Genomic DNA, 26033 nt, shown 5'->3' with positions numbered 1-26033 from the left:
GAAGAAGCAGGAATAATTATTTTCCCCTTCACCTTTGTTGCATACAGTATAGAGGACTAGACGCAAGAAATAGTAAAGAAACAAAGAAAAATTTCCACAACGCCTCAAGTTTATCCATTCATAATTCTTACAAAGGAAGCCAACCCATCTTCTTTCGGCTTTTTTTTTTTTCTTCAACCTTTGGGATCTATAGATTTAATTTTTATGTACTTAGAACAGCACTGATAAGTTAAAGAAAAGGGCCTCTATGCGTGTCAAGAATTCAAATAGATACTGCCAGTCTGTTCTCCTGATTTTCAAGCACCTAGAAGCTTGACCCCTATCTGACTGCTGGCATCTTGTCAAAATCACTCACACAATATGGGGGGGGAGGGAGTTCTACTTTTCCTCCAAGTACTAAATGTAGTTTTGATTTTGATCAATATGTGTAAGTTACTAAAATCATATGTTTAGCATATATGGAGCCACTCACATTGGGAACTGGTTGTGACGATATTTTCTGACCTCATCTGTTCAATGTGTCTTGAAATTGTATGCCTGGAGTACACCTTAGCTTGGAAAACTAAAATCCCACAATCAGAGGAAGAGTGGTTTGTATCCTATGATAGTGGTTCCCAACCTTTGGAAGGCATTTGTTTTGGCCTTCAGCTGCCAGAAGCCCCATCCAAAGTGGCCAGCAGTCAGAAATCATGGGAGCTGAAGTCCAAATCATCTGGAGGACCAAAGTTAGGGAATTCCTGTTTTAGAGGACAGACTGGATCACTCTAGAAATCCCAAGTGTAAAAGCAGCAGTGTCTGTTCTAAGATAAACTTCCCTAAACTGTTCCACTTATGAAGAGGAAGAAGTGGGGCGGGGGAAGAGAAGACCAAAATAACAGAAGCCAAACATAACTTGCAAGATCAGAATATGCATCACTCTCATTTAGAGGCTTTCCACAAGTCACTGTTTAGCTGTTATGACTACATAGATTTTGGAGTTGTACATCAAACCTGGCCTCAAGGGCTTGACAAGGGAAAAGATATTGAACTCTGAAAGGACTATGTATCAAGAAAAGCCAGAGTGGTTACTTTTGGGAAACTGCTGCTTAGGGTGCACAATATTTTTCATATTTTTAACATGTATTTTCCAGCTATGAAGAGTAAAGTTACATGTTTTTGTTGTTGTCTTTAAAAGCCATTATTCTAGTAACTAATATGACTGGAAAAACTCAGGTTCAAATTCTGCCACATTCATCACTATTTCAGTAAAGAAGAATAAAGCTGAAGCCTTACTTTCAATTAGGGGTGAAACAGACCACCCTGAAGGGGCAGCTTAAAGTCACCCCTTTTGGATTGGGGCAATGGCAACCACATGCTGCAGTCCCAAACTGCCTTTTTGCCAGCTGAAAAATGAGCGGCAAAGAGCCAATCTTTTTTGCGCTGGCAAAAAGCCAGGTTTTCTCCCCTGCCGTGTTCAGCTGTGTGGGGCATATAAACGCTGCACCGCCAAGTGCCCAAAAGCTAGCCTACATCAGGACGGCCAGGAGGCTTGAAGCCAGCTTCCGTGTGTCTCGAGGGCAAGCATCGTCTGTACACCATACCCCCAAGCTAGATGGAAATTGGCTTTTTATGGCAGTCTGTTCCAGCTCTTACTTAGGAGTACATCCCATTACACTAAAAAAAACCTTGCTTTTCAAAACATAGGTACAGTATTCCTTTAGATTTTAGCTACTTTAAGATAACATTTTTGATGGAAGGCACAATTACCGGTAGGACTCTTTTTCAGAGAAGGTAAGCTCCACTGAAAACAGTGGGATTGGCTTCCAAGTAAACCAAGGACAGGACTGCTCTGTAAGAACTCAAAAACTGGATCAATGGCAGTATTTAGATAAAACTGCTATTTATTTAAGACAGCCTGACAGTAGGTCATTTGCAATGACTTAGCTAGTCTAGTATTAGAGATTGGTAAGGATGCTGATATAGCCATTGTTGTCTTTGTTGTTGTTATTTTATTTCTTCCAAAACTGAGACTCAAACCAGCTTAGAATTTAAAAGAACAATACCATTAAAACATATATAAAATAGAATTAAACTACTAACAGTATTAAAACAATTCAAGGCTAACAGGCATATCTTTGCAAGAGCACATCTTGTTCTTTTCATGAGACAAGATGTAAAACAGTGACCTAAAGTGTAGATGAAAATATTATTCTGGAACTAATATTACAAAGGACAGACTAATGAAGCTGCTTTTCTACCCATTTTGGTCATATGCAAATGAATTTACCCAACTACAGTATGTCTAAAAGCTAAGGCCCCATACAGACAGGCCAAAATAAAGCTGCTTCGGGTCACTTTGGAGGTATGCTATTTCAATGAGGCGTGCATCCTAAGAGTCCGGAAGCTGTGCCAAAGCTGTGCTCCAGTCCTTAGGACTGGATGGTGGCTTTGGCACGCCTTCCAGACTCTTAGGACGCATGCATAATTTAAACAGCATACCTCCAAAGTGACTCGAAGCAGCTTTATTTAGGCCTGTCTGTATGGGGCCTAAGTTTACAAGTCAGTTTATTGTTTTGTTTTTGGACAGAAACACTATGAAAAGTGCTTTATAAGCATTTTCAAATAATCTGGATTCTTACAGTAAATGTTAAATATTTTCTAGTATAGCTACCTATACATATTCAATCTGGCCTGTCACCTAATAATGGAATTATATCTTCACATACATATGCATCAAAGAAAATTTCAATCCTGTCCTGCAAAAACAAAAGAGCATACAATGTATATAATAGAAATATATGGTAATCAGAAGTACACAGCCACCCTGAAACTACAATACTGCACTGTCAAAAGTTCAGGTGTCACAGTGAACAGAGGAAAACAAAGGGAGAAAAGTAAAAGTGCATGAAGCATAACAACAGTTAAAAATAATTTAAGGAACCCCAAACAGGAAATAGTGTGTAGTTCTCTACCATCATCTCAGTCCCAATGAATTCTGTTGCACTCAGAAAAGCTACACACATTATCTGTATCTCTAGCCAAGCCATGGATGACTAGCCATTTCAAGAAAAGCACTAGGGGACCTATTAAAGTATCCCGTTTCATAAGACAACATGCCTTCTTTGAGAAACTCACTGCAAATTGTTCCTTTCCATCATAACCAACCCAGCTCTATCATACACTGAAATTACTGTCATTTTATTTGTGCTGTAGTTCACAGTACATTCAGAGACTCCAATATTCAGACAGTGTTCTTCCCAAAGTTGTCCAAAATGCATCCTATGTATGTTTACTCAGAATGAGGTTCTGCAATGCTCAATGTGTGCATCAGACTCCAGTTCAAAATCTTAATGTATGTACACTATTTATTTATTTATGGTATTTATACCCCGCCCTTCAGCCTTAATGGCTATCAGAGCGGCTTACAGTTGTTATTTTTAATTATTTAATTATTATTTAATAAGAATCAATGTTTATGTTTTGAATTGTAGCTTGATTCATGAACAAGAATTGCCCCCCCCCCAATTAATAGGAATTATTAGTGCTGTCAATAATAAGGGCACTATACATAGGTGTAGGAATTATATTCTTCCTAAGCATCTATGAAATGTCATGGAATATATCTTGTATAACAAGTCTCACTTAATAAACCTAATGTTAGCTTCTATAGTGTATAGGATGAATCTTACCAGGGTCTAAATATCCTAAAGGCACCAGACCCTGTCTGAGCATAGTAGTTAAGCAGGTCAGCCCTGGATAGTATTTGGATGGGAGACTGCCAACAAATACCAGGTGCTGTAGGTTAAATTTCAGAGGAACTGGCAAAACCACCTCTTAGTATTCCTTGCCTAAGAAACCCTATATAATTGATGGGCTCACCATAAGTTGACAGGCAACTTGCAAGCATGCATGCACACACACACATTTGTGTTACTGAATTCATTTTGTTCCTAAAATATGGGCTTACTGCGAACATAAAATGGTTACTTGTGCTATATATGGACTCTCTTCACTGCATTCGAAAGTCTGCAATTTGGAAAACATTTCCTGAGTTTTAGGTAGCTGCTGCATAAACAAGGGTCTCCAGTAACAGCTAAGCCTGAGGAGGGCCAAGTCCAGTCTAAACAGAGGCTTCGTACCAACTCAAGAAATTCCTACCCTTTGTTATAGTATTATATTTTTTGCACAGACTAAACAATTCCTCTTCAAACAAATGGATACAGCTTTGAGATTTTCAACTCTTAATGCTCTTCTAACACAGAATTACAACAAAGTCACTGTCATATTCTGCAATAAATGGTTGTTCCAGAAATTCTAAGAATCTGAGATAAAGGGCAGGGAGAAGTAATTCTCAGCAATAAGATTTCTTGTTTATTCTGCTCCCATGTTCTTCTGTTCTCCTCACCTCTGTACACAAATCAGTACAGAAGGACAGTGCTATCTTTGTGTCCTGTAGTGCTCTGTTCATGGGGGGATAAGGAAAAAACAAGCAGCACTTTTCTTTTGAAAAGGGGATTTTTCTATTCAAGCACGATACACATATACAGTATACACAAACAGTAAAAAGTAATTCCAAAATATGTTGTCTTATAGTCATAGGTGTGGTCTGGCAATGGTAATTATTTAATTTCAGTACTTATTTTAGTATCTTTATTATTAGTTCTTTAAGAGTTTTTAGACTCTTTTAAAACAAGGACCTTTGTAGTCAGTATGTATATGTTTTGTGAGCCATCAAAATGCCCATACATGAAGTATCAAATGGTAGGATTGGGGCAGCTATCAGAGTATCCAGGACTAGTTAAGACTATCTTGCTATCAAGATTATCTGAATGATACAGTGGGCTGTCAGTATCCACTGGGGTTTGGTTCAAAGACCCCATGGATGCCAAAATCCATGGATGCTCAAGTTCCATTTATCCCATTTAATGGTGTCTCTTATATAAAATGGCAGAATCAAGGCTTGCTTTTGGGAATTTGCTATATGTGAATATTTTCAAACCATGGTTGGTTGAATCTGTGAACAAAGAGGGCTGACTGTACTAACTCCCTATATGAGCCTATCAGCGTCTTAAGATTCTTGGAGAATGGCTTTCTCTCAGTCTCACCACCATTGGAAGCCTGTCTAGTGGGAGAAAGCCTTCTTGACAGCCACAACCACTTGATTGATTGTGAAATTTCCTTCCATGGAGGCTAGGTTAGCCCCCTTTCTGCTCTCCTTTTGATATCAGGGAAAGACCTTCATATCCAATCAGGCATTTAAAGATTAATTGATTACAAGTCATTTTTTTAAGGAGGGGATGCTATATTTTTAACTTTATTTTTTTCCCCTGGTTTTACATTTTTCAAAATTTGATGACATTTTAAAATGAAAACTTGTTTAATTCTGTCTTAGCTCGTTAATTATCAGGGTTTTTAGCTTTTCCATAATTCAACATTTTTGTAAGCTGCCTTCCTGGGAGAAAGGCAGGATAAAAATAAAATAAATAAACAAAATACACGTTTGAAACCCGACTCAGCCATAGTATTCAGTCAGCTACCTTGAATTAGTTGCTATCTATCACACAGTTGAAGTTTGAGGATGAGAGAGAGAACAATGTGTAACACCATGGAGTGTTTGAAGAGTAGACTTCTTATTTGTTTTTAGTGATGACAAGCATACAGCATTTAAACTAAAATGCCAAATTTCAAAATTGGCAATGTCACAAAGAATGAGAAAGTAAAACTATTATCATAAAATGACATTTGTAGTACTTGTCTTAAATTTAAAGAAAAAGAAAGAATGGACAAATAAATAGTTGCTATTGCTCTTCATTTGTTGTGTGCCTTCGGGTCGTTTCCAATTTATGGCAACCCTAAGCTGAATCTACCATAGAGCTTTCAGATTTGTTCACAGGACATTTGCCTTTGCCTTCCTCTGAGGTTGAAAGAGTGTGATTTGTCCAAGGTCATCCAGTTGGTTTCCAAGGTTGAGCAGGGATTTGATCCCTGGTATGTCCAATGCTCAAACCACTATACCATGTTGGTTCAACTGCTCTTCAGTTTGCATGGACATTTAAAAATACAAGGGGGGGCCTTGTTATCCTCTGGGGTTTAGTTCCAGGAACCCCCCCCCCATGGATAGCAAAATCCATGGATACTCAAGTCCCATTAAATAGATTGGTATAGTAAGATGGTGTCCTTTGTATAAAATAGGAAAAATCAAGGTTTGATTTTTTGAAATGTATTATGTTTTTAAGATATTTTCAATCTGTGTATGTTTGAATCCAAGGATTAAAAAATCCATGGATATGGAGGGCTGACTGTACCATTCAAAATCTCCACAAAGAAGTGTTACTTGCCTTATCCAGCAAAATATTCTGGAAAAACATTGTACATGCACAAACCATCGTGAAAGAGTAAAAGTGGGGATGGCTAAGGGAGACTAGGCTTCTAACAGATTGAGAGGGGGAAAACTCAATACTTTCAAAGTAGTTAACTGTTTCTTCCCAGGCAAACTATCATGTTGTACAAGAACCATTAGACAAATAGAGAACTTGTTTACAGCTAAAGTCATCTTATAGCGGAAAAGAAACTGAAAGAACTTCTAGATGAAAAAGACACTGTAGAAAATACAGTACTTAATAAACAACACAGTTCTTCCCAATGAAAAACAAAGGCAAAACTTAGAATGCAACAACTTATTTGAAACTGCTGTATTAGATTAAATGAAAAGGGCAAAGGTTTATTTAACTGCAGGTAAGATCAGCATCCCAAGAATGACCCAAGTGAGGGTAGGAACGTCTACCACTGCACCACATTTAGTTTGATCCAGTGTTGCTGAAGCAATAAAGAGGATCCTAAGGGTTACATTTGGGGCATAAAGAATGTAAACACAGATGTGGTCTAGCAGAGGGAAGCAGCACTTCGTAAATTAGCACTGTGTAAGACTGAACCTCTCTTACTGTATGCCCTAAGCAAAAGTGGTGGCATTGTTAACATTTTACACAATCAGCCAAATTCAGTACTATGCCGATACAAAGGATATAACCACTTCTGGAACTCTACTACCAAACTATTGTCTACTACCAAAGCAGAGCAGCTCATAGGTACAGCCAGGGTTGGGTGGCATACGAGATCAAGTGTCCACCTTAGGACAGCAAGGAACACCAACAGAAATTCATTAAAGAGCTGGAGAATGCCATTTTTACTGCCATTATAGTGGTCACGATTTACATAACTAAAAGCTGTATATTATTTGCAACCGACAACTCAAGAAATTCCATATATCACTGACAGTAGGACTTGTCATACGTATTATTTTAAATATTTATGCTGGTGTAATTGAGTGGGGTACTGAAAGTTTTTTATGAAATATATAAAGATTTATGGTAAGGGTCATGATTTGCATCATTTTGGAACCTATTACATTCTATTGCTCTCTCACAATTATATAAATATGTTTAATAACTGGAGGCTTTAATATTATTCTATATTCCATCTATGAAAGTAGAACAATGTCTACAAACGGTCACATTAAAATAAAAATCAATTAAAGGTGCTGCTAGATTCCCTTTTTTCTCTCCCTCCCTTTCTCCTTATGACCAACAGACTAACATGGCTTTTTGTTGGAAAACTACAGTAATGTCAGTATCACTAACTTGTAAAGCAATTTACTAAGCTCTTGTCCCATCAGCCATGCATTTGGACTTTAATCTGTGTGATGAAGGCCCTTTTTACTAGGTAGAAGACAGGCGGACAATTTCAAAGGATCTAAGATACAATTTTGTTGCTCTGGGACCCTCTGTGACTGCATGGTCTGCAAAACCACCACACCAGGAAAACTGCTATGCGTCCACTTCTGGTTTTGGAAAAGAGAATTATGTAATGTTAAACCATGCCAGATGCCAGATTCAAAACTGAATTGGTGTTCTTGAGGGATTTCAGAGGATGCAACTCACCCTTTAGTCCATAATCTACAGCACTCTTACACCATGCACTGAACCTTTTTACATTGTGTCACATGCACAGCAAGATACCCTTGAGCATGTCCAAGTAATTCCAAAACTCATGTGATATAAAATTCTTATATGTGTAATTCTAAATGAACATATGTGAGCTTATTCCCAAGTAAAGACATATTGGTTCTGGCTATAAATGTGGCTGACATGCCAACCTGAAATAAATATAAACTGACACAGCTAAAAAAGTATTTCAAGTGGGCTTGGAACTAGTGGCAGTAACTAAACTAAACAGACTGCAAAAAAAATCCAAACTTGTTTAATATAAAAAAAAGTTAGGATACAAATCTACAATTTTACATGGAACAGTTAGACAGATTAACTGCCTAAGAAGTCACAGTATTTGTGGAAGGCAAAGTCCATTTCATTATCAGTGCACCCTGGGTCCCTGCCCTAACATAAAACAAGCTATAGCTTGAGACAACCCCCCTTTTCAGGCATACTGCTACATAACTGCTACATAAACAAATGACATACTGAAAGCCCATTTAAAGAATTCCAGCAATATGCTAACAATTAGAGTATCCTCTTTTGGACTATTAGAGAGCAAAATCACATAGTCAGACATTAACTCTGGACCCGGGTCAAAAGTTGTTGGCAGACTAGGTGCATATTAAATGTATACCTATCCAAGAAACAACACACATTTGGCACTCTACTGCAGTTTTCTTAGTCAAGCAGGCACACTGCTGCGAGTGGTTAACAACCTGCATCACCTCTCCTTGACAGGAAGGGTGGGTGCATGTTCAGCAAGTGCATTCTCTCACTGCCTGCCCTTGTGCTCCCCTTGAGCCTCAAAACAAGAGCCTGCAGTTTGTTCCAGAACGCAAGATCTGCTGCTAATGGACCAGTCATTGTAGCACAATTTCACTCTTGAAAAGCTACTGAAAATGCCTCTTCTCATGCTAGCAGCCATGTAGCACTGTCTACAGAATGGCTCCGTGCATCTCTATGCATACAGCAATGTTTTATGTAACTCTTGGTGCAGCACATCTTTGCTTAAAACTATCAGTGAGGTGCACAGGCACTCTGTCTGTTATGAACCCCATCCTCAGTAGTTCTGAAATACAGTGGTTATTTTCTCTGGGTGCCCTCTGACCGCTTAACAAGCCACAATCCCTTCTTCGTTCTTACCTTTATTAACCTACAAAAACTGTCTCATCTGCCCTGCTTGTTCAGTGTGAACCACAAACACCAATACCTAGCCAACATTTCTAAAAGGTTGGGACTACAGGCCAGGCTATCAAGAGCAGCCTCTTGATTGATATGCTGTCACCTTCCCTTCATTCCCATCATTCATCCAGGGTTTCTGCCTCCTCTGCTGTACATCTGTCAACAGGGTACAAAATTGCTCTGCACAGGTGCATTCGCCGTCCCACAGGATCAGCAAAAACCCACGTAACCTCAAAGCACACTGCATGGCGGCAGCAGGCTGCTTCCACACTTTGCTGGGGCCAGTTATGCTTCGGTTGCCATTTCAGAAACACTCCTCTCACCTCCAGGACAATGTTCCCAACCAGTAAAAAAGCCTTCCTTTCTCACAAACGCAATACAACAACCCGTATCTTATAACCCAAACTCAATGCTTGGACTGTACGTTCCCTACAGGCCAATAGCCTTATTATATCTACCCAATGAAATCACCACAACTGGACTCTGGTTATTTCTGAAGCTTTCTCACAAACGCAATACATGTGTATCCATATCTTATAACCAAAACTCAATGCTTGGATTGTACTTTCCCCACAGGCCAACAGTCTTATTATATCTATCCAATGAAATCACAACCCAAGCCTGGTTATTTCCAAAGCTTTCTCACAAATGCAATACACATGTACCCATATCTTATAATAACCTAAACTCAATGCTTGAAAAGTCGTATTATACCTACCCAAAGAAATCACCAGAACCTAAGCCTGGTTATTTGTAAAGCTTTCCCACAAACACAATACATGCTTAACCATAGCTTATAACCCAAGTCTTACTATATCTACCCAGTGAAATCCCCACAATCAGAGCCAGGTTATTTCTGAAGCTCTGTGACATCTCTCTCCTCTTACCTTGATGATGCTGGTTTTCCTGGGGATGCCAGCCTTCCCTTCGGGGTGGAGGGCAGAATATCCTCGCTCCAGGCCAGGGCTTCCAGGCTGGGCTGACTCTGGGTCTTCTCTGGGTCCCAAAAGAGTACAGTCGCCGTTGGAGACCCCATTGCCAGTGGGGTCCATGTGGGTCCTTGGAGGGCCACCACTCCCACCCCCTCCTTCCCCATCGCCTGCCTTGAAGGCCACCTTCCCCTGGGGTGAGCTGGGAGGGGAGGCGAGCCCCCCAGGGCTGGGGATGCCAGCCCCTCTGCTGCCAAACTCCGCCATCAGCCTGGCTGGAGGTGAAGGGGAAGCCAACAATGTTGCTGGAGGAGGAGGAGAAGCAACAATATTGCCGCCTTCTTCTTTCCTTTGCAGCTCCGAGATGATGATGCTTGTGCTTCTGTCTTCTGCCGGCTCTGCCTTTCTCTTTCTCTCTTCTTCCGCTTCTGCTTCTTCTGCTTCTTCTTCCCCCCCAAACAGATTTGTAAACACACACCCAAGGAGAGGAAGAGGCCGGTTGCACACAGCCCCCGCCCGCCTGCCTCCTCTCTCTAGTCCAGCAGCAGGGCTGGGCTGGGCAAGAAGAGCCTGGGTTCTTCAGTCAGCAGCACCTGAGAAAGGGAAGGGGGGAAAGAGGAGAGCGAGAGAGAGAGAGAGAGAGAAAAGGAAGGGTGAGAAAGAAGAGAGAAAGGAGTGGATTGGGAAAATCAAAGGTGACCCCATCTGCCTGCTCTTGATTGCTGCATCCACACTGGAGAGATAACCCGGTTTGGCCCCGCTTTAACTCTTTTCTGGCTCAAGGCTATGGAATTCTGGGAGTTGGAGGGGTGTGGGTGTCCCTCAGGAAGGGAGGAGGGAGCCCCAAGTCGGGCGCCTTGGGAGGAGGCGCAGGAGAGGGCCTTGGGAAGCTGCCAGGGAGGGAAGAGGATCCTCCTCAGCCAGCGCTCGCTCTCTCTCTCTGAGGGGCTTTTGTGGGGGGAACCTCCATAGGGAACAGCAGAGGCTCTCTCTCGCCCTGGAGCACATTTGGGATGGCCACTCCTTCGCAGTTAGGAAGAAGAGGAGAACAAGGGCGGCCACCTTGGGCTGGGTGGGGGTCTCTGGATGTGTTTGTGTGGGGCTTTGTGTGGGGAGGGGCCCCTATATGTGCGTATGGGGGGTCTGTGTGTGTCTCCGCTCTCTGTGTCTGTGTTGGGTCTGTGGGGGGGTTTCTCGCTGTAGTTTGTGTGGATCTCTGTGTGGGGGGGGTTCTCTCTTACATGTGTGTGGGTCTGCCCTCTCTTCCTGCAGGGTCCAGCCCAGCCTTCCTCCTCTTCTCCTCACACCTCGTCCTCCGCTTGCTTCTTTGCAAAGGCGAGGGGTACAAAAAACAACAACACGCGCGTCTTCTCCTCTGGTTCAGTGGTGTTTATCGACGAAGCTCTTAAAGAGGTACTATTCCAGTGTGACTCCTCTGCAGCCTCCTGTGCGCTGGGATTGCAGTTTAAGAGCTGAACTCTTGCTGAGAATTCTAAATCCCCTCCTTAAAATCTGACACCCTCTCTCTCTATCACACACACAACACACACACACCACACCTCTTTGGAGAGCAGGCGTGAACTGAGCATGTCCTCTCTTCCTCCTCTTCCACTGTCAATGGAGGAGGAGAGGAGAGAGGCAGTCCCAGTCCCTTCCCCGGCTGGCTTTCTTGCTCTCCAGCCTGCATTGCCCTCCCACCCCCACGTTCCCGCCTCAGCACTCAGGAGCCACAGCCCCACTCACTCAGAGGGGCCTTCTTCTACAGTTTTCTTCCTTCCTCACATGTTTCCCTTCGGTTCTCCCCCCCCCCCAAAATACATACCTCCCCATTAAAGTGATGTGAGAAAGGTTCTAATGGCTACAGTTGAGGTAGCCCTTTCCATGCTGCTTTTGGAGAAGTTGGTCATTGCACTCCACACACAGGAGAAATATCCAGGTTGACGCTGCCATGGCTCAAGGCGGGGGGCGGGCATTCTGGAGTCAAACGACAACTCCCAGAATGCCCTCGCCTTGAGCCATGGCAGCGTCAACCTGGAATATTTCTCCCCTATCGATGCCTCAGTGGCATATTTGTTTTGTGGGGGGAATGCTCATTGCTGTCACTGTTGTGTTGTTTTTTCATTTTTATTATTTCCCTCACAACGTATACAAGACAACACAAGCAAAAACATGCGTGTACATCCCCACAATATACCCACACAACATACTGTATATGCCCATGTATAAGTCGGCCTCATGCATAAGTCGAGGGCCGCTTTGGCAGCCAAAATCTCGGCTTTTGATACGGATAAGCCATGGGTCAAATGCTGGGGCGTGTTACAAAAGAGCTAATGCTCTATAACTTTATAAGCAGTATTCACTTATTGCCCCATATATAGGTCAACCATGATTTTGGAGTTCATTTTGGGGCATATATCTCTTGACTTATAGTCAAGTATATATGGTACATACCTTGCATTCATATATACACATTACATGCATATATACGCACACCTACATATACGAATCTGTGCATGTATGTACATAGAAACACATATGACTATACATATACATCGACATATAAACTACACATATTTGCATATATGCTTCCTGACAAGCAAACAGAAGTATACCTACAAGTACATTAAAAAAAACCTAACATTTCTTCTGACTATCTTGAATAACTTTAGGCACAAAAACGTGAGACACAAAAACACCTATTTACAGCCTATGTTTTCCTAATTCCTCAACACCTAGCACTTTTTGTCAAGCTGCGAAAATGATTTAACGTTGATTTTTCTCCAGTTTCATAACATTTCGTCTTACACTCCTATGAAATATATTATTCTCCAAAAAAAAAAATACAATGTAATTTAAACCATAAATGAAATACATTATTCCCTGCTTTCACAGTTGTTGTGTGTCGTTTCCCAACCTATGGTGACCCTTGGACTATGACTGATAAAGAAGCCAGTGGGGCTTCAGAAACTTGTGTGTCTTTTGTGCATTTTGGTTGCCTAAGGGCAAATCTCCTCTGAACCAATGATAGGTTGGCCTTAAGCCGAGAATGACTTGAAGGCACACAACAACAACAAAAGTAGGACCTCTAATGAGGTTTTCTAAGCAAGATTGGTTCAGGAGATGTACCATTGTCTTTCCCTGAGAGCATGTGACTTGCCCAAAGTCACCCAGTGGGTTTCATGGACAGGCTGGGACTCGAACCCTGGTCTCCAGAGTCATAGTCCAACCCTTGAACCACTACTGCCATGCTAGCTCCCCTCCTACTTTGTAAGTACAGCAACATCCAAAATCCACCAAATAGGGATTCCTCCATGGAGACCACAAAAATGCACAACATACATGTTGCAAGCTTCTGAAGCCACACTGGCTTTTTTTAATCAGGCAAAGGTTTTAAAAATCATACAGGAGTGGAGGGAAAAATTAAAATCATCATGTTTAGTCACAGTCCTGCATTTTGTCAAAATGTTGTTCTGGAGTGGAGCTGGTAAGGAGGGATAACTATGCAAACAGACCCTTCCCCATTCTGTCCATGTGGCAGTGGGAACAAAGCCTTCCAAAGTCCAGGAGATAAAATTAAAATCCATTTGCAACACAAAAAGTTACTTCCTCTGAGATCCAGGAGGTCTCCCTCCCTTGTGAGGTCACAAACCCCTTTTTAGTTAAATTCATCCACCCAGGCTTTGCAAGAAAGCAGCGGGTTACTATTTCAGGCCAACATTAGGTCCAAAACACACAGCAGAAAGATTCCAGTTTGAAACCTCTTTAACTGCCCTGGCTCAGTGCTAGGGTATCTTGAGAACTGCAGTTTATTGTGGCACCAGAGCTCTCTGACAGAGAAGACTAAATGTCTCACAAAACCAAAGTTCCCAGAATTGGGTATTGAGCCAAGGCAGCTAAAGCTGTCTCAAACTGGATTATTTCTGCAGTGTGTTTTGGACCTTTAGTTACCTTTTCCCACCATCTGTCTTTGTATACAGTTCCTTTTTAAAATGCTGTCTCCTTCCTCCCACACCCTCTTCTGCTATCATTTTCTAACATCACTTATCTTTCTTATTTGCCTTGGCACAAATGAAATTCATTGGCCTCTGTCCAATGGCTACTCCCAACTAGAGTAGATCCATTTGCTGAATGGTAAATCAAGGCTTAGCTAACTTCCATCAGATTCAATGGGCCTGCTCTAGGTGGGGTTCATTCATACCTAACCACCATGACCTACTGAAATTAGTGCCACAAGCCACAATTAACTTGAGTTCGGTTCAAGTCAATGGATTTACTCTTTTGCTATGTGCCTTCAAGTCAACTCTGATTTATTCTGACCCCCTCAAAGGGTTTTGTTTGCAACTTTTCTTCAATGGAGGCTTGCCACTGACTTCCTCTAAGGCTAAGAGACTGTTACTTACCAAGAGGTTGTCATGGCTGACCCCTAGCCTCCTGTACTATTTACTATATGCACAAGTATGGATCCAACCCCTTAAAAAAAAAAACAAGCTGGACTTCTTATCTGGGCACACTAAGCATGAAGAACTGCATCAGCTATTCTTCTGGGTGCCTTCACTAATAGCTGTTTTGTTTTGTTTTTCATTTTCCACCTCTGTGACTGGAATGTAAAATCTAATCTGGCTGGAATGAATGTCCCATTTAAAAAAAAACTGGCTCCCTCCTGCATTAATAATGTTTAGAAGTAATAACTTCCTGACTGAAAGGCATTCCCAGCTTCACTTGTGAAAATGCCCCAGGGCTCTCAATGGTTAACCCATCATCAGACCATCTGGATTGGGTTAGAGTCACATTCCTGGACAATCAATCCTTTTTCCTGTCCATTAATAGCTTCCAAAGTGCAAATCAGATTGAAATGGATGTGTGTACATGGTGTACACTCAAGGACATGTAGATGACACTTCCAAAAAGGCGGAAAGTGCAGACAAAAAACAAGCGAATGTCCACTGATGAATCTGGACTTGTTGGGGTTTTTTTTTAGTATGCATTTGCTAACAGACCAAGCAGATGATTACGGAGCATTTTTTATTGTACAATCCATTAGCCACTTACAACAAAACCCATATTTCTGCACTTGCATTTGGAGACGATCACATATTTATATAACAGTACTAATAATAATATGTTGCATTATTTTACTGTGTTGGAGAAAATGTGATTCTTACAAAATTAGGTGCATCCATCATACACAGGATTTAATCTTTTCCCTGTAGATTAATTAATATGGAATAATTACTGCCCTTCTTTGTTTTCATAAAATTCAGAACAAATATCAAAAGAATATAAATAGTGGGTAGAATACCTCCATGACACCACTCTTTTGCAACCCTGATTGTCTGCACTGAAAAATATATAAACCTCTGCATGCAAAGGGATCTGGTAGCACCTCTGAGACTAACTGATAGAATGAATGTATCTGAGAAAGTATGTTCTAGTTTATGAATGCCGCAAGATCCCTTTGCATACTGATTTTTCAGACTAACATGACTTTGAATTCTGTATAAAGCTCTGTTGAAGGAGTAGTTGATCTGTGTTAAATGAATGAGGATAAATGCAATAAATTAAACAGGGAACACAAAGATTATATGCTTTGATAAAGAACAGAATATACTGCAATCTGCAATGGTTCTGAGAACACATTGCAAAGAAAGTAGACATTATGGAACCATGTAAAATGAGAGATATTTAGCTTCGTAGCAGGGGATAAAAACACATTCCTGGACTACAAAGAAATAAGATCCTGTATTAACTAGGGAATAAGAGGCACACAATGGTACTTACTTCTGACTGATAAACACAAGAGTCTGCATGAGATTACCTCTGAGTAGGCCAGAATAGGACTGTTTATAATGTACAACAAGGTAGGGAAAAGAAGAGGGATAAAGGGATATGTGGAAAGAGAAGTCTGGGAGACTACTAGCTTGAAAATGACACAGAAATCCACAGGAGGTCAGTATAGAGGCTTGAAGGGAAGGATGTGAAGGCAGAACATTGGCTGGTTACAGAAGAGAAAATGCCAAGTCCTCCCAAAAGCAATTTTTATGAAGGTAAGTGTATGACAAAAACACTGCCTTAAGTAAATTACGTAAGTGTATGTTTCAAGAAGATAGATGGAGGACAAAATTCCAACACTTTTGTTAATGTAAAGAGACAAAGGGAAACAGCACAATCATATTTCAAACAAGGACTTTTGTTTGACTGTGCCCCTTGTGTATTTTGAGATGTTAATTTTAAGACAATGCCAAAATCAAATGATTGAATTCCAGATTTGAAACTAACTTTGTCTAAGGATGGTCAAGTGAAGGAAGTCTCTTTCTCCCTTGAAATACTCTTTCGTTTGGGAAAAAAAGCCATCTCTGGAAAACTTCACAGCCTCCACACGGACCTCTAATAAGGTCTTGTCAGCTGCACTCACTGCCTCAGAAACACACAGCTGAAATGTCTTATTGCACAAATTGAATGTTCCACTGTATCTAACCCAGTTCTCTGATTTGGAAGAATGCAGATGTCCATACACAGGTATGTTACACAGTGACAGAAATGTCAAAGGTGGAGGACAAATAGGAATAATCAGGAGAATGATATCACAAATATAAAAGATAGGACATGAGTAGAGGGGAAATTGAATAAAAAACAGCTAGAAACTTTTTTAACAGTGGAGTGGAGTGGCTTGAAGCCAAAACAGAGGTCAGCAAGGTATCAGCAGAAGAGAAGGAACAATCTGTGCACTGGCAACTAAAAGACAGATTAAAAGTTAGAGAGAGTAAGGATGCAAGGGAGAAGAGAAGTTGGATGACAAAAGGAAGAGGGGGGGAGGGCATCTCTATCTTACGGCCTTAATGTTCACTCATGTCAGTACTCTTTGAAGATGTCAAAATATTTGCCAATGAGATAAAACACAGTGTGAATTTTAGGAACCTGCTACCACCTTTCAGAGTTGTGTAACCCCTGGATACAATATTAGTAAATGTAAGGCTGTAAACACTGGTCCTGTAGTAAAGGCAATCAGAAGAATGTATACATGAACAACAGAGAACAGCAGGAATATTCTTTTACCTAATTAAAGAGAACTTGATGAACAAACAAAATTACCAATCAATTGCCAAAAAATGTAGAAGCCATAAAAAGAAGTAAGTTTTGCCCTTTCTTCCAACCTCCTCCTACCTGTTCCAATGTTATCTTTAGCAAATTAAGAATTGTCTTCCCTTAGTTTTCTCAGTTATACTTCTCTTCAAAAATGTTATGTGACTAACTGTAGAATTCAAAGACATAACCACGTCAGTCTGGAATATCACTATGCAAAGGGATCTTGGAGCACCACTGAGACTTAAGTATGTGAAGGAAGTTGTAACATAAGCTTTCATAGACTTGGCCTACTTCCTATGTAACAGAGGCTGGATGGCCATCTGTCGGGTATGCTTTGATTGAGAGTTTCTGCATGGCAGGGAGTTGGAGTGGGTGGCCCTTGTAGTCTCTTCCAACTCTACGATGCTATGTCTCTGAGGAAGTAGGCGATGTTCCAAAACACACTACAGAAATAATCCAGTTTGAGAATGCTTTAGATGCACTGGCTCAATGCTAGAAAATTCTGGGAGCTATAGTTTTATGAGACACTTAGTCTTCTCTGTCATAGAGCTCTGGTGCCACAATAAACTTCAGTTCCCAGGATTTCCTAACACTGGACCAGGGCAATTAAAGCAGTCTAAAACTGGATTATTTGCAGTGTGTTTTGGACCAATGACAAGGGATCTATTCTATTATTATTATTATTATTATTATTTGCAACAAATGACACTTCCCAGAATTCCCTAGCCTTGAGCCACAGCAGTTCAAACGGTGTTTAACCAGATTATTTCAGAGTATGGATGCGGCCTATGTGTACAAAAGCTTATGCTACAACTTCTTTGGAAGTCTCAAAGGTGCTACAAGATCCTTTTGCATATTAGTAACTGCATATAAACTAATATGCTTCTATAACTATACTGTTACATATAAGTGTTCAAACCATTGATAAAATCACAAAGTGTGTTTTGGCTGATATGAGTGAGTCCACAAAGAGAACTAAAGATTAATTTGCAGACTATTTTAAAAACACTAAGAACTGTTACAAACTAAAGAATCTCAAAAACATCCAACTATAAAAATGCACATACCCAAAACTGCAAAAGCTTGCCAAAGGTAACCAATACCTTCCCAATCTTTTCTCCAGTACTTTGTGATATCTACACTGTTCCTTCACTCATGGGATCATGACTGACCTCAAAATACTGCATTGTAATACAGTGGGCCCTTGGTATCTGCTGGGGTTTGGTCTCAGGACCTCTGTGGATATCAAAATCTGTAGATGCTTAAGTCCCATTAAATACAACGGCATAGTAAAATATTGACCCTTATATAAAATGACAAAATCAAGGTTTGTTATTTGAAATGTGAATTTCCACTTGGCCTTGGAACCTCACTGGGTGACCTTGGGCAAGTCACATATTCTCAGCCTCAGAGGATGGCAATGGCAGACCCTCTCTAAAGAAACCTGCCAAGAAATCCCCGTGATAGGTTCACCTTAAGGTCGCCATACGGCAGAAATGACTTGAAGGCACAACAACAACACCCTCCAAAAACCAGTAAATTCTTTGACAAGGTAGTGAATCCATTACTTTCATCATATACTATACTATTCCAGATTCATAGTTGACTAAACACTTTTAAAAGTACTCTTTAAAGCCAGATAGAGATTCCCTGGCAGAGAGGGGACTGGAACCCAGGTCCTTCCACCCTCCTCCTAAATGAGATATTTGTTTTTGGTGGTGATACAACCAATCTGCACTGTGTGTAACAAGGGTGAGAAAAGGAAACTTTTTGGAGATGGAAATGGAAATGGAAATAGGAGATGTAAATAGGAGACAGAGGGCCATCATTAGGGTTAGGACAGGACAAAATGAGGGAAAGGAGAAGACAGAATAAAGATGAATAAAAGAAGGATCAGGAGTCATGCTAAGAAAAATATGATCTGATGGGAAAATGGAAAGAAGTAGAAACAAATTAACATGAACAACATGGAAGGATAGAAGAAAGATGTGATTCACACAGAAGACTTAAATGTGTTCAGATTTCTCTAGCTGCATACATAGGCCACATATATTACGGAAAAAGTTATGCCAGAATTTTGTTCTCCACACAATCTCTCCACAAAAGGAAATACATGAGTCCAGAAGAAAGCCAGAGAGGAGCACCTATCATATTCTACCTCTGAAAGTCCATTGCTGCCACATTTATTCCTGCAAAAACACCATACAGTGCATTCTTTTAATGGAAATCTCTCCTGGTTTGGAAACCAGTCCCCGGTTTAACTAATGGCACTCTCTCAAAGGTTGGATTTGCACATAGCTGTGGATGTCAGATGAAGGACTTGTATTATAACCAATTTTACAATCTATTGTCAGAATGGTGCACCATATTCACAACAAACAGAAGGGAAAAAAGACACTGTGAACCTCAGCATTTGAAGTATCAAGGAGAGACTATTGGGATCAAACTACAGTAACAATGCAGATAAATTCCCAACAAATACATAAATAAAATTGTGCCTAAACTAAGAATCCAAATCGACAGACATTGTTTAATTCATGAGTGAATTGATCTTCAACACTGCTTGACTAATTAAATAAAATGACAGCCTAAAATACAGCATGAATTTTTAATAATATATTTTTAGATTCACAGACTCCCCAGAATAAGCCATCTCACTCCTGTTAGCCTCAAACCATAAGTCAGAATTTAGAAGTCACCAAATCACCTTGTTATTAGAATCATTTGTCATGCAGCCTCAGCAGTAACTCAGTGAAATTGAGTAATGATTTCAGCCACTTTGCTATTTAAAATGCAAAGTACAGAACTCATCTCTAGGCCACTTATCAGAGTGATAACAAGATTTGATTTGCACGTATATACAGAAGAAATTAAGTTTCTTCTGGCAGTTTCACAAACTTTATAACTTGAGAATAACTATTGTAAGATATAGAGTGTTTACATTACACCTAGCCACACAGTAGGCAATTCTATGTGGGTGTATGTGCCTCCATGTTGCCTGTTGACTTGTGGAGACCTCATTAATTTCATAGGATATTCTCAGGCAAGGAATACTCAGATGTGATTTTTGCCAGTTCCTTCCTCTGAAATATAGCCTACAGCACCTGGTATTCACTGGCTAACCAGAGCTGACCCGGATTAGCTCCCAAAATCAGAGAGCCAGCATGGTAGTGGTTTGAACACTGAACTGCAACTCTAGAGAAGAGGAGTCCAATTCCCGCTTGAGTCTGAGCGTGGGCAAATCATATTCTTTCACCTTCAGAGGAAGGCAAAGGCAAACCCCCTCTGAATAAATCATGAAAAAGCAAACCTTGTTATAAGTTCACCTTAGGGTTGTCATAAGTTGAAAATGACTTGAAGGAACACAACAAGACCAGTTATTTGTGACAAAAGATGGCTAGTTACTAATTTAAGTTCAGTGGTTTTGATGGGATCTGCACTACCAAGGATAAATTACACAAAAGTTACAGCAGCATCTCCTTTGCACTATGCCTAGAAATACTTATAAAATCAAGAGATGTGACATTGTATGAAAACTACCCTTCATCTCCTGCTCACAACAGTATTACTTGATGGAAATGAATGGCCCACATTGGCAACATCTGGTCATAACACTAATTTGGGCTTTAACATTGCATGCCCAACTTGGGCTTGTGTACTTTTCTCCTCTTGTACAACAACAAAGAAGAAATCAAAAAACCTTTCCTTCTGATTTAAATTAACCACAGTTTAGCATTATGAGCTTTATGCTGATAATCTTAGCAATAGTTTGTAGAAACAAGAAAACTTCATAAGCCACACTTTGAAGTGTGCTTGTTTTGTTTTTAAACATAATTTCAGACTAACCACAACAAGTGATTAGTGTAAAAGGAAGCAAAAACATCCAGTTTCCAACATCAGAGTAGGAGACGTGTGTGTGTGTGTGTGTGCAGAAAACTTAAGGCTCACCCACAAAACACTAAACCATATCTTTATATCATGTCTGGAGTGCAGAATTGTTTAAAAGGTTTGGCTGAGATGGACAGGTTTTGAAAGGCTGTGTCACATTAATTACTTCTTCTGTTTATCACGGCACATTGTCTAGAGATTTACAGAAGAATTAGCATGAAAATGGAAGATTCCTGGTCCTTCAGGCTAACCCTGTTCCTTATGGGAGATCCTTCCTTATGGGAGATCCCTGGAGAATTCCACGGAGGAGCAACGAAAGCATACCCACATCATGCCCAGTATGCTCCCAATATCACCACAAAGTGGAACAAGGCTTTTGCATCCAAAGCCGTAACTAAACCACAGCAGGACAGGACATCATTAACAGCTTACTTCCATTGGGAAAATAACTGAATTCTAAACAATCCAACAGCAGTACGACACCAAGAGAGCCACAATATTATGTAATATGCTCCATGCAAACAAAGGGTTAATGTAGTGCAACTGTGGTCCAACCATGTCATGTAATAAACTCAATGAAGTCTTAGGGCGCACTTCCTCAAAGTCCTCATTCAGCTGACTTTTCCCAACATTCTTCACCCCTCATCAAGGAAGCGACACTCCTTCAGTTGCCACGCAAAGTCTGAAGCTAGCTTTACTTGCTGCTCGCAATTCTTGACTGGGCCAAGAGAGCTTGAGACCTCTGAGTCAGCACCTCAAAGAGTGACTCCTTGAGGAAGCATGTCAGATAAAAGCTAAAAGGGCTTGGCTTTCCCATGGAAAAATCCATGCAGATCAGACTGGAGATCCTCACAGGGCAGATTAGGCCTGTGGGTGGAAGTTCCCCATAGATGCTCTATAAATAGTAATCTGCTACACAGTTATCTCTACAGTTGTTGCAGACAGAGAGCCCTGTTGTCATGAAACTCTAGGATTCTGATTTTTAACACTTGTGATTTGTTCCAAAACACACTGAAGAAATAATCCAGTTTGAAACTGCTTTAACTGCCCTAGCACAATGCTATGGAATTCTGGGAACTGTAGTTTTGTGAGATATTTAGCTTTCTCTGTCAGAGAACTCTGGTCAGTGCCACCATAATCAGTAATCTTCTAAAAATTAAACCAAGTCATAAAATGGATATAGACTGATGTTTGAGAGAGAGAGAGATGCAGAAGAAATGTTTAATTTTCTTTTTCATGTGATGTTGATAATAATAAAGTTATAGACCTGACTCTGTCTTCACACTCTCTGAAGATGAATTTTAAGCAATTGCCTATGCTACACACTGCTGCACTACAAAGGCACACATTCAGAAAATCATGAGAAAAGTTGCTGCAGTAATTAGATTTGCTTTAAAATTTCACACATATATCAAGATGGACGCAACCAGGAAGCAAGATCAAAGATGTTCCTCCTTTTCTTGTATTTCAAAGAAAAACTCCAGGACATAAATCCCTCTTCCCCATGCTCTTCAAAACTTTTTTTCTTCATTATTAGGAGGAAAGGTAGGGCACTTGGAAAGGCTGGGGTGCTAAGAGATGGCTATAGGAAATAGCTAAGATGCATCTGGCATATAATGTGTGGATACAACTAGAAAGCAAGCTGCAGCTAGCTGAGGTTGGCTCCTCTGCTCTACAGCTATAGATGAGAAATACTTAAGCTCTTGGGTTTCTACCCAATAAACAGCTATTAAAGGAATGCTGTAAATGAGATGTTCAGTATACCTTTCAATCTGCATGAAAGAGGTAACATGAATGGCAATAACCAATGGACCACTACATTCATTCCTTATACAAGCAAAGTGATGCTCAACACTTCACAACAGTTTTACCACATTTGGAGTGAGAAATGCTAGGTGTCCAATTTGCATTCAAAAAAGAAAAAGGCATTGAAGATCACATTGCAAACATATTATTAGATAATGAAGCACACCAAAGAATTCCAGAAGAAAATCAGTTTGTGCTTTATAAATTACAGCAAAGCCTTTAATTGTGTTGTTCATGAAAAACTATGGGCTGCTCTTAAAGAAATGGGTTTGCCACAACATTTTATTGTCTTAATGTGTAATCTATACTCAGGATGAGAGGCCACTATCAGGACGGAATAGGAAAAAACAGAATGGTTTCCAATTGGCAAGAGGGTCAGGCAAGGTCTATCTGTTTAATTTATAGACTGATGGATTCTATTAAGGAGATCATGAGTATGACTTTGCAGGAACTAAGCTGAACTGTGGAGGACAGGGAGTCTTGGAGATGTCTCATCCACAGAGTTGCCATGGGTCAAGATAGACTCGAGGGAGGTTAAAAACAACAACAAAAGTAATATACTGTAGAATGCTGGATTACACTTGAAGAAAAGAGATGTGAAAACTGAAGGGAAGAATGTTAAAAAAATTATAATAGATCATACCATTCTAGTAACAGAAAACATCAAAGACTAGGAAAGACTATTGGGAAAAGTCAAAGAAGAAAGTGCAAAAGCAGAGTTACAACTGAACATTAAGAAATCAAATGACAACAAGTGATTTACGTAACTTTAAAGTAGATGGTAAAGATACTGAACTAGTCAAAGATTTTCCACAACTTGGCTCTGTATGGAGACTGCAGTCAAGAAGCCAGAAGATTTGGACTTGGAAAGGCAACTTTTTATTTACTTGTTGAATTTATTTATTGAGTTTATATACCTCCTTACTCCCGGGATGAGATCCAAGGCAGCTATGAAGGAACAAGATTAGAGGTTCAAGTATAAAGTAAAATAATTGAATACCCAAATCCAGATGGATTGTCTATTTCCTCCATTCCAGCTCCAAAATATTACTTCAGAGTGATGCTACATCACTTCTGGTCACCATTTTGGATAGGGGTGTCCCATGAAGGGGCATGGGTGGGAAATTGGCCCCTCGTGCCCAAGAATTTTCCAACCTGATTTATAGGTTAGCTGTTATTTTGTTATGAGCATTCCTTCCATCCCAAAACAGTTATCTTTAAATCAACAACAATGAAGGAAATTATAATATATTAGGACTCTACATCACCTAGGTCCAGACTGTCTAAAAGATTATATTTTTCTAATTTTACAAACCTTAGGGAATCTTTTTCTTGTTCCCACCACTGCTACGGGCATGTTTGATAAGACCACATAAGAAGGAGCCAGTCTACATGATAAAAATTATCCTGGTAGAATGTGTGGTGCAGTGGTTTGAGCATTGGGCTAGGACACTGAGGGACCAGGGTTCAAATGCCCACTCAACCGTGGAAACTCACTGGGTGACCTTGAGCAAATCACACACACTCAGCTGAGGATGGCAATGACAAATCTCTTCTAAATATACTTGCCAGGAAAACCCCTCAATAGGGTCACATTAGGGTTGCCATAAGTCGGAAATGACTTGAAGGCACACCACAACAAACAACAACAAAATGTGTTTAGAATGTGATCTGCCAATACGCAATTCAAATTCATTCATCCTTTCGGAGGGGAGCAAAGTCCTCCAAATGTGAAGAAAAAATTATTGCATTTTTTTTACTGCAGCATACAGAAAGATGTACATTATTGAACATGTGGATGCCTGATTAATTGCATGGCAGCACAATGTGGCAAAGGGCGGACAAACAGACATTTCTTTAACCCACTTCTGAAGGCAATGAGCATTTAAACTGTTAAAAGCTTGGAGGAAATATGCAAATGTTGCTTGGCTCTGCATCTCCCCCCCTCCTCCACTTATTAACTCTTTCTGGTCTGAACAGCAAGGAGAAATAAATATTCACTTTCTTAAAACACTTCCCCCTTATCAACTTATGATTGCATGGATGGGGAGCAACAACCATCCAGACATACACCTGCAGGCCCATGGCTTGGAAGATATCTATCTCAGGAAGCCTTCCTCATGGCCATTGTTTCCTCTCCTCCACCTGGGAGAAAGGAGGGCTAATTATATTAAATCCCTCCCTCAATTTTTCAGGATTTCATGGGGGGTTGAGGGAGAACAAAACAGCAGTGAAGGCTTTACATTTTTTTTGTGAGAACACAACATTTTTGATCAAAAACCTATTTAAAGGTGAGATCAAATGAGACCAGCAGTGAAAGGTGACAACACTGTATGTCCTCCCCTTCAATTGACAGCTGCATGTGGCTGGCAAAATACACATAGGTAGAAATGAGCACAGAAAAGTGTAAGCAATTGCATGTTGATGCGAAAATCCACACCATTTCGCATAAGGTATCTGTGTATAGACCAGCCATCCCTGTGGCTGCTCCCAAGGTGTTGAACTCCATCCCATGGAAGTCTAAGGTTGGCCCCATCTGTCCTCTTTTTTAATTGGAAGGCAAAGACCTTTTTATTGAGACAAGACTTCTGCTTGTGACTGAAGGAGCTTTTAATGGAAATACTGCATTTTTATCCTCATTGCTATATTCCCAGTTTTTAAAAACCATTTTAAATTAGTGCTAATTTAAACTGGATAGCTTGTTTAGTTTTATAAAACTTTTAAAATATAAATGATATTTTAGATGTATTCTGTTTTAATCTGTGCTTGCGCCCCTTCAGACACACATTGAAAGAAACGCAGAACATAAATAAAAGATAAAAATAAAAAATAATGTCTTGTCTTGTGAACATTATACATCAGCAAAGATCTGTCAAAAAAGGATCCATCTGTATTCTCTCTTCAGCCTTATAAAGCAAATTCTAACAAACATTCCTCTATGTTCAGGTCAACCAAGATGGATAATTCTGATTGTTTTGCAAACACTGAACTAATTTTCATAGATTGTTCCAAAGATTCATCTTGATCTGACCTATCCCAGGTTCAGGGACATCTTTATAGGCATGCCTCAGCTCCAAAACACACTGCAGAAATATTCCAGTTTGAGACCATTTTAGCCCTGGTGGTGCAGTGGTTAAATGCCTGTACTGCAGCCATTCACTTGAAACCACAAGGTTGC

The 26033-nt window shown here is 40.3% G+C and overlaps 1 protein-coding gene across 5 annotated transcripts in view; it reads right to left on the bottom strand.

Annotated features, from left to right (window-relative positions):
* Positions 1-26033, bottom strand: part of PLCL2 (phospholipase C like 2) — a 126664-nt gene that overhangs the window by 70684 nt on the left and 29947 nt on the right. For 3 of the 5 annotated variants that reach the window (XM_042471984.1, XM_042471988.1, XM_042471986.1), the window contains exon 2: positions 10037-10671. In XM_042471984.1, coding sequence (XP_042327918.1) covers positions 10037-10345 — 309 coding nt within the window. In that variant the 5' untranslated portion in view covers positions 10346-10671. Of the gene's footprint in view, positions 1-10036; positions 11084-26033 lie in introns of those variants that run through there. The other 2 variants (XM_042471985.1, XM_042471991.1) reach the window with 2 other exon arrangements.

The sequence above is a fragment of the Sceloporus undulatus genome, chromosome 6, assembly GCF_019175285.1.
Source record: "Sceloporus undulatus isolate JIND9_A2432 ecotype Alabama chromosome 6, SceUnd_v1.1, whole genome shotgun sequence".
NCBI lineage: Eukaryota > Metazoa > Chordata > Lepidosauria > Squamata > Phrynosomatidae > Sceloporus > Sceloporus undulatus.
Note: the sequence above shows the minus strand (reverse complement) of the source record. Positions and strands in the feature narration are given on the sequence as shown.